The sequence below is a fragment of the Lampetra planeri genome, chromosome 25 (genome assembly GCF_965212315.1).
Source record: "Lampetra planeri chromosome 25, kcLamPlan1.2.h2, whole genome shotgun sequence".
Classification (NCBI taxonomy): Eukaryota; Metazoa; Chordata; class Hyperoartia; order Petromyzontiformes; family Petromyzontidae; genus Lampetra; species Lampetra planeri.
Window position 1 is genome coordinate 6,215,473 of NC_136131.1, and position 11,475 is coordinate 6,226,947.

Below are 11,475 nucleotides of genomic sequence, written 5' to 3' on the forward strand. Positions count from 1 at the left end.
CCCAAATAAAACGTGCTTCAAATCGCTTTAAACTATTGCAATTGTAGTGCGTTTTTAATGTGTCGCTGCACTCTGATGTTGTAGGAGAAAACATTTATAAATATATATATTTAATTAATTAGAACGTGTTGTCTATATTTATTTAAAGTTGCGCATTTTGATGTGACGTCACATTTCTCACCCCCCCCCCCCCCTCGTCACACATCGTCACAAATGTCTGACCACCCCCCCCCCCTCCCTAGGTGCGTGACATCATTTATGGACGGTCCCTTAATAATCATGAACAGGTAGCGTCCTCCAAATGGACACCCCCCCTCCATTTATAATAATTAGCGGGTGACGTCACTCCACATGGGTGGGGCGAGGAGCCTCCCCCCCTCCTCAGCGTCAACTTACAACCCTCACTACAAAGGCAGAACCCTCACGTCACGCGATCTCAGTCACGCTGTTGTTGAGACATCGAAGTAAAAATTACGTCATAATGAACAAGGGATTCATCACGAAAGCTTTAAATCGGAACAAAGAATTATAACCTTAAAATGAAATAGGTCTGTGTCACCGCGCCCTTACAAATTGAACACGAATTAATGCAATGAATATATCAACGTCGTGGTCTGCTTTTCGCTTGCAAGTTTCAGATTTACTGCAATACACCCGTCCTTGGACGGGCAAAAGGCGAGTTCTTAAGATTGCCACACGGTGCCAACCCGAACATATGGACGCAATAATACGCAAGAGAAAGAGCCCCAGTTTCGGCAAGTGCTGTTAGCGAGCAGCACATATAAAGGCCAAGACGGCGCACGAAGGGGTGGGTGGCCACCACCACCACCCCCGGCCGCCTTTGTCTCCCTAGTGACGATGTTTACACACCGCACCAGATACTCATTTGAGGCTGAGTCGACCTAGGGGAGGCCCAGGACCGGTTCAGATAATCGCCACCGGTGTTGGCCGTGAGCGGGATTCGAACTGGTTTTGCCGGGTTCGCAGCGCTCCAACCGCTGCGCCACCGCGCCCCATGCCCACACTCGTACACACAAAGTGACACACCAAAAGACAACACAGACACACACACACGGAGCCAACCTCAGCTGTGCGCCGCACCGCGCTGCAGCTCGGGCATGCTGAACGCGCGCTTAGGGGGCGGCTCGTGCAACGGGTCCCCTCCGCGCTCCGCAGCGCAGGGGACGCGCGCCGTGCCCCCGCCGCGTTCCACGTCTTCCGAGATGGAGCGGATGATGGAGTCAGCGGTGGCGGCGTCGCTCGGGTGGATGCGGGCCGGAGACCGGGGCAGCAGCAGCGCGGAGGCCCAGGCGAGGGGGCGGCCACGCCGTGAGGGCCCCCACTGTTTGGAGAGACGGCGCAGGGCCTCCTCGCTGCGGGCCCGGTCCACGACCTCGCGCACCACGTTGCGGAAGAGCCCCACCACCTCGGCCGGCTCGGCCTCGAACTCGCACACGGTCTGGCGGAACCTGCAGCGGTATAGAGTTGAACAATACAACCTCGAAAACGGCAACAATGAAAACAATAAAACCACCAAGAACACAACAGCAACAGGACACAGCAACAATAAACAGCAGCAACAGCACACAACAAAGCAATATACAGCAGCATAAACAGTAACACAACAAAACACGATACGCAGCTACAAACAAGTACTGTACTTTGTACAATTATGCACGCGCATTGCTTGAAGCCGGTTAACACGAATGCGAAAACAGCATGATGTTGTTTCATGTGACGCAATCGAAGAATGAGTGCGTGACACGTGTGCTGAGCGTGGGTGGGAGGTGGCGTGTGTTTGATCATGGGGTCGAGCATGGAATTTAAATCGCTGTTATTTATATCCATTCCTGACACATCTAATGTGCATGAATCATAATTTATCCATCCATATTTCACGGCCTCATTCTATAGCTTTATAATGCCGTTCAGTAGTAGGTGACCGGTTTGTTTGACGGCCAGAGAAGTGCAGTGAGTTGACGTCAGCCCAGTGACCAATGATAGCGAAAAAAGCAAAGCATGAAATTAACATTACATTACTGTTTTTACTTAATTTGGTTACATTCCTGCTCTGAGAATAAAAAAAAACAGATCGGACCGACTGGGGAGCAATGGACATTGAAGGGATCTCAGAAGTATTTTTCGATTTAAAGCATTCAGACTCTGCCTTCTCGACAGACCTGTTCTCCACCTGAAGACGGCTGCTTGCGTTGTGGCCGAAACGTCGTGAGAATTATTTTATTATGTTGTATTTTTATTATTTTATTATTTTCCTTCTACGTGACTTTACCCGAAGAACCAAGAAGATGAATCTCAGAAGTGGTTTTGTGCTGGGACAGTTCCGAATGGACTCTGCCAATAATCCCGAGAGCGTAATGGGAATCAGACCGCGAAGAAGACAAAGTAGATATACTGTGTGTGTGTATATATACTGTGCATATATCCCCTTCCAGGATCAGTGCTTCACTAAGCGCTTAACAATACAATCATAATCTACAGTTACATTACGTCCACAACGGTTTAGAGATTACAGAGCTAAATTAAACAGAACTCGCTGCCGGCAGCTGTAGTGTTGATACAGTCAGGCCTGACTGCTGATGAGAGCCAGACGGCCGAAACCGGTCAAGAGTTGTGTTCGATTGCTTGAACAATTGCTGATGAATGATATTGGTCTGAAGAGTCAATCGGTGAGTGTATGTTTATTGATATGTGGAGACACAGAAGCAAGTTATATTTACGCATGCTTTTACGCAATCTTGCCGAGTGCGATAATGATTTCCAAACGCCCATTGTTGGGGGGTGGGCTTACACCGACAACGGCCACATTCGTTTCTTTTGAGTTGGGTGTCTGCAGAAGCTTTTGTATACGCAGCAGACATCTCCCTGTGTTGCCAAATCAATTTGTCTTCCGGCCTGCGCTGATCTTTCTGTTGCGACGAGTTCCCTCTTCGATTGCACATTTTAATCACCAAGTACGCCTCGATATTACTGTGTCCTATGAGCAGAGTGACATCAGGGAGACAGGCGCTCGGTCAGATAAGAGCATGGTTTCATTTGCTACTGCACGTATCAGGGTCGCGGAATAGACTGCATGTGGCACGTGATGACTAGCCCACAGTCTTCTTGGTTCTTTCGGTAAAGTCACGTAGAAGGGAAATAATACAATAATAAAAATAAAACATAATAAAATAATTCTCACGACGTTTCGGCCACAACGCAAGCAGCCGTCTTCAGGTGAAGAACAGGTCTGTCGGAAAGACAGCGTCTGAAAAGCTTTAAATCGAAATTTAGCCCGCAGTCATTGCGAGATATATACTACTAGATATGGTGTGCCGGTTGCGGAAATATTATCCAGGTCGTTGACCCGGACAGACCTGGCTGAAATTCATCCATGGGTAGGAGGCAGCGAACCTACGCAGAGCCTCTTCGGGGAAAAAAAATCATGAATTGAGGAACTTGAGCTCAATTCGCACAGGGGGTGTGAATCGGCGCAGCGAGAGCTTTGACTGCGGCAACGCGATCAGAATGATCCGATTTAGTCAGAACCCTGGCATTGACGTCACGCGCGTAGTTGTTGGCTCCTATTCGTGGTCAAACCAGATTAAGGAAACCGACAACAACGAAATTGGTTCTAATTCAAATCGGTTTACAGCCTAATCCGAGGTACAGCGGGCGTGGGTCGGGGACCCACGGGGCCTCGTCACGATGGAGCTTGGCAACCCAGACCGGGGCCCCGGTGCTGGGCCCTTCCTGTGGAGGCAGAAGCTGCTTCCAGGCCATCGTGGGCACGAAACAATTATTTTTTTATAACGAGGATTCCAGATTGCAGTCACGGCGTGAGATGGGGCAGAGGGGTGAGGGCGTTGTGGTTTTTGGTTTGCGGGAGCCCCATTGTGGTTTTGGTTTGCGGATCCGTTGGGGATGGACCCACTATCTCGCGGGATGGAGGGGTTGACCCTTCCCCCCCCCCCTACTTGGCAATGGACCATGGTTCTCCATGCAGGGTCTGCGCGTCGAACCATGAACGGGACGAGAGACCTAGAGACCAGGAGGTGGAGACGAGGCTAATGAAAAAGGGTTCGCCATATGCTTACACATGGAGCTCAGCGGGACCTGCGTGATAGTAATCCAGCCGTAAGGCTCCTCCATTGACTTCCTGTGCACCCCATTGGTAAAAGTTAAAGGTGCAGCCTTAGAATGTCTTGTCGTAAAGATCCACTCTAGATGGTAATTGGCATATCTTCCACGTTGGCCAGACGTCTTGGAATGTATGTTGAACTTATTTAGCACCGTACGTAGCCAACCGTGTGAATCGAAAGTGCGGGGGAAGGGCAACAAATTGAACACAAAACGCAGTTCTAAAGAAATTAGTTTTCAATCTAGATTTGAAAGTTCATAGCTCCAATTGCTTCCAAATATCGCAAGGAAGGGCGTTCCACACAGTCGCAAAGGCGCATCTGACAGCGCGCGATGCAGTGACCGTCTTTGTTCTATGGGTGGCCAAAAGACGCTGCTGCGAGGATGACCGGAGTTGGCGTAGTGGTTTATGTTCTTTGACGGGATCAGCTGGGTGGGAGTGCCCAGGGGTGACCCCGCACACACGCGACTTGCCGCTCGACTCTGGTGAACCCATTTACACTGATGGGAGGAGGGCAGAGGCGAGGGGATTTTAAAAAAAGTGCACATTGTGTGCAGTCCAGTGATCCCCTGTGAAACCCCAGTGACCCGTGACCCCCTCCACGCGCGGAGGCCATGTGTTGTCCTGCCGTGGATCCGACTGCCAGTTTGACCTCTGACTTCGCCGATATCTTAATTAGGCGTCACTGTTCAGAGCAGGTGCAGTAATTAATTAGGCGTAGGTTTGAGCGCGAGGAAAAACCCTAAATTGGCCTAAAATGTCGTGGCTGAGAAGATTGCGCCGGGCTAAGAGCTCATGGGCAAATCCTCGCCGCGTTGGGGGGGTTGGTGATGAGCGGTGACGGGATGCGCGGTGTGTGTGGATGTATGGGGCAGGGTGTGGGGTGCGGGGTGTGTGTGGATGTATGGGCAGGGTGTGGGGTGCGGGGTGTGTGTGGATGTATGGGCATGGTGTGGGGTGCGGGGTGTGTGTGGATGTATGGGCAGGGTGTGGGGTGCGGGGTGTGTGTGGATGTATGGGCAGGGTGCGGGGTGTGTGTGGATGTATGGGCAGGGTGTGGGAGTGCGGGGTGTATGTGAATGTATGGGCAGGGTGTGGGGTGCGAGGTGTGTGTGGATGTATGGGCAGGGTGTGGGGTGCGGGGTGTGTGTGGATGTATGGGCAGGGTGTGGGGTGTGGGGTGTGTGTGGATGTATGGGCAGGGGGTGGGGAGACGGGGTGTGTGGATGTATGGGCAGGGTGTGGGGTGCGGGTGTGTGTGGATGTATGGGCAGGGTGTGGGGTGCGGGGTGTGTGTGGATGTATGGGCAGGGTGTGGGGTGCGAGGTGTGTGTGGATGTATGGGCAGGGTGTGGGGTGCGGGGTGTGTGTGGATGTATGGGCAGGGTGTGGGGTGTGGGGTGTGTGTGGATGTATGGGCAGGGGGTGGGGAGACGGGGTGTGTGGATGTATGGGCAGGGTGTGGGGTGCGGGTGTGTGTGGATGTATGGGCAGGGTGTGGGGTGCGGGGTGTGTGTGGATGTATGGGCAGGGTGTGGGGTGCGGAGTGTGTGTGGATGTATGGGCAGGGGGTGGGGTGCGGGGTGTGTGTGGATGTATGGGCAGGGTGTGGGATGCGGGGTGTGTGTGGATGTATGGGCAGGGTGTGGGATGCGGGGTGTGTGTGGATGTATGGGCAGGGTGTGGGATGCGGGGTGTGTGTGGATGTATGGGCAGGGTGTGGGGTGCGGGGTGTGTGTGGATGTATGGGCAGGGGGTGGGGTGCGGGGTGTGTGTGGATGTATGGGCAGGGTGTGGGGTGCGAGGTGTGTGTGGATGTATGGGCAGGGTGTGGGGTTCGGGGTGTGTGTGGATGTATGGGCAGGGTGTGGGGTGCGGGGTGTGTGTGGATGTATGGGCAGGGTGTGGGGTTCGGGGTGTGTGTGGATGTATGGGCAGGGTGTGGGGTACGGGGTGTGTGTGGATGTATGGGCAGGGTGTGGGGTGCGGGGTGTGTGTGGATGTATGGGCAGGGTGTGGGATGCGGGGTGTGGGGTGCGGGGTGTGTGTGGATGTATGGGCAGGGTGTGGGGGAGGTGTGGAGATCACTGCTGCACTAATTACGCTAATTAGTACCGGGAGTGATGGCGCACGCGTGTGATCCAGCGCCGTAGTGGAACGGGTTAGCGGATCGCGAAAACAATTGTCAACCTCCCTCGCTGGGGTTGGAAGTCGCCAGGTGATCGCAGTACAGCAAGTGGGTTCGTAAACGTCTCTGTATAGCGGGACCTTTTCGTATTATCTCCTTATATTCGCAGCGATGTTTCTCTGGGATCTCAGGATTTCTCAACCCTGAAGAAAATATTTTAAAAAGGGATTTTCCAAACATCGTAATGTAGTTGGACCATTTTGAGCCAGACCCCAGACATGTAAGCGAGGATTATCTGCATGAATGGCATCGTCATCATCATTACCATTAAAATATTTAGCTTCTGCCTCGGATTTGGCTCCGTCTCGCTTCAGTTGTGATGAGTTCGCCGCAATAGGTGGTTGATGAATGGCGTGCGATCTCCACCCTCTCTCCTTGCCTTGTCCAAACGCGCCCCGTGGCGCCGACCTCTCTGGTGTTAGTTCGATACCCATCCCCCACCCGCCTTCCGCGACTCGTCAATGTCTGTGCTTGGCGACTAATCGTGATTGGCTCGCTTATCGAGGTCAGGTCACGTCCTCTCGGCAATCAAATTCCCTACTTGGAGAATACCTCCCCGCGATACTGTTGGTTGTCGAGTTATTAGACGAATACTACTTCGTCCATGTAATAACTGGACGGTAACATCTCTTGAAACCGGACTAATTGGTTTGGGGGGCCTTTCCAATGGGATGGGTCCAGAAAGTAATGAAATATTTGGAACAAACACTGCATTGTAATTGCTGTACTATCACGACCGCGTTCTGACCGCCACCACACGCACCTGTATTTCCTATCCTCACACACACAGACGACAACCCTCCCCTCACACATACAGAGACTCTAATCTAATCCTCCCCTCAGAGACAAAGATGTCCCGTGTAGCCTTAACAGACTGTTGGGGAAAGTGCTGTTAGCGCACACCTCCTGAAAGCCATCACGGTACGCGAGAAGGTGGCTGGCTAGCATCACGCCCGACCGCCTTTGTCTGCCCAGAGGGGATGATTACACCCCACAGCAGGTACTCATTTGAGGCTGAGTCGGCCTAGGGGAGGCCCAGGACCGGTTCAGTCAATTGTAACCCCTCACACGCACGCACGCACACGCACGTACCCTAACCCCTACCTCCTCTCACCTGAGGATGGTTGGGCCGCAGTCCGCGGGCCGCACCTGTGCGCACAGCGCCTCCAGGGCCATGCGCTCCGCGGGGGGCAGCTCCATGTTTGGGGGCCGCGGGGGGCTGGCGAGCCAGCTGTAGTCCACTCCGGAGCGCAGGCGTCGGAACTCGGCTTCCCGCGCCCGCGTCGTGCGCTCAGCGTCCCGCACGGCCCCGCTCAGCTCCAGCATGAGCAGCTCGGCCACGGCCTCACCGTGGTCCCGCTGGGCGGAACGCCACGAGGAGCCCCCCGCGGCCTCGCCGCCTCCCGTCAAGGGTCTCAGCCACCCCCACATGACCCCGTGGGGACCCCGCGGGGCCACGAGGGGGCCCGAGGGGGCTACTGACGGTCGCGTCTGGTGAACAATTGTAGGTGGACGTGTGGGGACGCGGGCACTGGAATTAGAGATTGTGTTTCGAATCACGTTTGCTGAGCACAGGCACAAAGGTCCAAAAAACGCCAAGCGGTCGAAAATAAACGGCGATATTGCAGGTGTAATAGATACAACTCGATCCGTTTCTTGAATTGAGAAAGGTGATACCAAAAAAAATCAACAACTTTGGGAATGAGACGATGGGAGGGATTGATCCTCCGCGAAAGCGATATAGGTCCTGGCTGGACCTGGAAGGCAGGGGGGGAGCATGGGGCTTGGGAGCGGGAGGACGTGAGGGTCGCGGGGAGCGAAGAGGGGGTGGGGGGGTCCTGCAGATAGTAAAATGGGGACGGCGGCTGGGAGGGGGGGGAGGGGTTCTGTGGTGGGATTTGTGACACTGATTGTGACCCCCTTGTGCTCAGAGCGTTCCACGCCCACGGCACGAATCTCCTTGCGCGTGCCAGACGCATCAGTACAAGGTGTTTACGCGGCAAAAATAAATTGCTTAAGTGGTAGGACATATATACAGTATTGCTTATTTATCGTGTTGTTTATATCCTCCACAACGACGCGAAGGATGAGTTATGTTACGTAGTGCTGTACTGTATAACATTTTCCGTCGAACTAAGACCCAGATCTTAAAGAGAGGGCCGTTGTCTATAACATTTGGCAGTTCAGAATTATTGCAGGCGAGCCTGACTGCTGATGAGGCACTGAATGTGCAAAGCCGGTCCAGAGTTGTGCTTGTGTTGCTGAAATTATGCACTCCCAGAAAGGTGTGTGGCTGATGGGATATATATGCGCAGGGTCATATATATAGTCCGCTTGTTTGTGTTGTTATGTATATTCTCCATAACGACACGAATGATCAGCTTGTGTTTATATGCACGGTCACAAACGTGTGGGGAGCGGTAGTGTAGCAGTTAGCGCGCTGCGCCACGAACCCGGCCACCCGAGTTAAATTCCCGCTCACGGCCAACACCAGTGACGATTACCCGTAGGTTGACTCAGCCTCAAATTAGTACCTCGTGCGGTGTGTAAACATCGCCACTGGAGAGACTCGGGTGGTGCTGGTCACCCACCCATCTCTGCGTGTGTCGTCCCGACTTTCACAGCTGCTCGATACCAGCACTTTCCCCAACAATCTGTTAAGGCTACACCGGGATCTTTGTCTTTGGCCATGAAAGTGGGACACTAAGTGGGGGGTGGCCTTGCCAGCCTGACTCGTGCGCATGAGTGAGCGGGGCTCTGCCCGGGGGGGGGGGGTGCTGAAGAGCATGAGGGGGGGGGGGGCAGCGGGGTCTGTGTAGCCTCAGCGGGGTCTGTGTAGCAGCAGCGGGGTCTGTGTATCCTCAGCGGGGTCTGTGTACCCACAGCGGGGTCTGTGTAGCTGCAGCGGGGTATGTGTAGCCTCAACGGGGTCTGTGTAGCAGCAGCGGGGTCTGTGTATCCTCAGCGGGGTCTGTGTACCCACAGCGGGGTCTGTGTAGCCTCAGCGGGGTCTGTGTAGCCTCAGCGGGGTCTGTGTAGCAGCAGCGGGGTCTGTGTAGCCTCAGCGGGGTCTGTGTAGCCTCAGCGGGGTCTGTGTAGCCTCAGCGGGGTCTGTGTACCCACAGCGGGGTCTGTGTAGCTGCAGCGGGGTCTGTGTACCCGCAGCGGGGTCTGTGTACCCACAGCGGGGTCTGTGTAGCTGCAGCGGGGTCTGTGTACCCACAGCGGGGTCTGTGTAGCCTCAGCGGGGTCTGTGTAGTAGCAGCGGGGTCTGTGTATCCTCAGCGGGGTCTGTGTACCCACAGCGGGGTCTGTGTAGCTGCAGCGGGGTCTGTGTACCCACAGCGGGGTCTGTGTAGCCTCAGCGGGGTCTGTGTACCCACAGCGGGGTCTGTGTACCCACAGCGGGGTCTGTGTAGCCTCAGCGGGGTCTGTGTAGCAGCAGCGGGGTCTGTGTATCCTCAGCGGGGTCTGTGTACCCACAGCGGGGTCTGTGTAGCTGCAGCGGGGTCTGTGTACCCACAGCGGGGTCTGTGTAGCAGCAGCGGGGTCGGTGTAGCTGCAGCGGGGTTTGTGTATCCTCAGCGGGGTCTGTGTACCCACAGCGGGGTCTGTGTAGCTGCAGCGGGGTCTGTGTAGCAGCAGCGGGGTCTGTGTAGCCTCAGCGGGGTCTGTGTACCCACAGCGGGGTCTGTGTAGCTGCAGCGGGGTCTGTGTAGCAGCAGCGGGGTCTGTGTACCCACAGCGGGGTCTGTGTACCCACAGCGGGGTCTGTGTAGCTGCAGCGGGGTCTGTGTAGCAGCAGCGGGGTCTGTGTACCCACAGCGGGGTCTGTGTACCCACAGCGGGGTCTGTGTAGCTGCAGCGGGGTCTGTGTAGCAGCAGCGGGGTCTGTGTACCCACAGCGGGGTCTGTGTACCCACAGCGGGGTCTGTGTACCCACAGCGGGGTCTGTGTAGCTGCAGCGGGGTCTGTGTACCCACAGCGGGGTCTGTGTAGCAGCAGCGGGGCACGACAGGGCAGGCGGTCGCCTAGTAACGGGGATGTGCGTGTTGCACGCGAGGGGATGCGTCCTGTGCGCGTGGCCGTGCGTGAGACTGTTTCTGTCACTGATTAAGTGGGGGACGGTGGCGTAGTGGTCAGAACGAACCTGGCGAGCCGAATTTTGACTCCCGCTCACGGCCAACACCAGTGACGAGTATCTAAACCGGTCCTCGGTCTCCCCTAGGTCGACTCGGCCTCAAATGAGTACCTGGTGCGATGTGTAAACATCGCCACTCGGGAGGCAAATGTGGTCGGGCGTGGTGCTCGACACCCACCCACTCGTGTGCCGTGCCGGCCTTCATCGGTGCTCGCTAACAGCACTTGCCCCTACAGTCTGTTAAATTGTCTTCTGTGCGCGTCTCTATGCCAGTGTGAATATAAATCTATGCACCCGTAACCCACATTAGTAACATCACTGCACATTCGCTACTGTGTGAAGCCGCGTTGGTGACGCATGCCAAGCGCAGCGGCGAGGCGGTGCGGATACCTTCGCTGAGCCCTCTGCTCTGTCCGCCACCTCGCTCCTCTCCTCCTCCTCCTCCGCCTTCTTACTCCGTGGATGGCCCGGGGCCCCGGATCCCTGCAGGCTCTCGCAGCGGGGACTCTCGCTCCAAGCGGCCTCTCTTCCCCCCGCCCCCGCCCAACTACCGGCCCTCCTCCGGACAGGCAGACGGACGGGCAGACGGACAGGCAGACGGCGGAGACGATGCGGTCGAGTCAGCGGACAGCGGCGGTGAATCGTCTCCGCGCTCCCGATGAATTAATCCCGCGCACGCGCGCAACGCGTGGCTGATGTTCCCAGCAAGCACAGAGCGCGTGCGCTCTCGAGCATTACGTGCGCTCACGCGCATATAAGAACGACAAGCAGTCGACTTTCGCCACCAAGTGGCGGTGATGGTATCACGGTGTTTGTGCCGGGCTAGGTGCTCCTCGAGGCCACGTGAAGTGTCGACGGTTCGCTGATAGGAGGTCCCGGTACAGACCCAGGTGTCGTGGGTTGATTGACTGAGATGACTGGCAGATGCACCAAATGTTTATGCGTTTTACAAAAAACCCACATCAGGTGCGGTTATTTGGGCGCCGTTGCCGTGGCAAGCAGTAGGTC

At 55.4% G+C, this 11,475-nt stretch overlaps 1 protein-coding gene across 1 annotated transcript; it reads right to left on the reverse strand.

Moving 5' to 3' along the window:
• Window positions 1-216: 216 nt before the first annotated feature.
• RD3 (RD3 regulator of GUCY2D) lies at window positions 217-8,137 on the reverse strand. Its single transcript, XM_078606037.1, has 2 exons — window positions 7,441-8,137; window positions 217-1,469 (listed from the first exon to the last, which is right to left on the reverse strand). The coding sequence occupies exons 1-2, from the start codon at window positions 7,755-7,757 to the stop codon at window positions 1,085-1,087; spliced, it is 702 nt and encodes a 233-aa protein (XP_078462163.1). The 5' UTR covers window positions 7,758-8,137; the 3' UTR covers window positions 217-1,084.
• Between the last annotated feature and the right edge of the window lie 3,338 nt (window positions 8,138-11,475).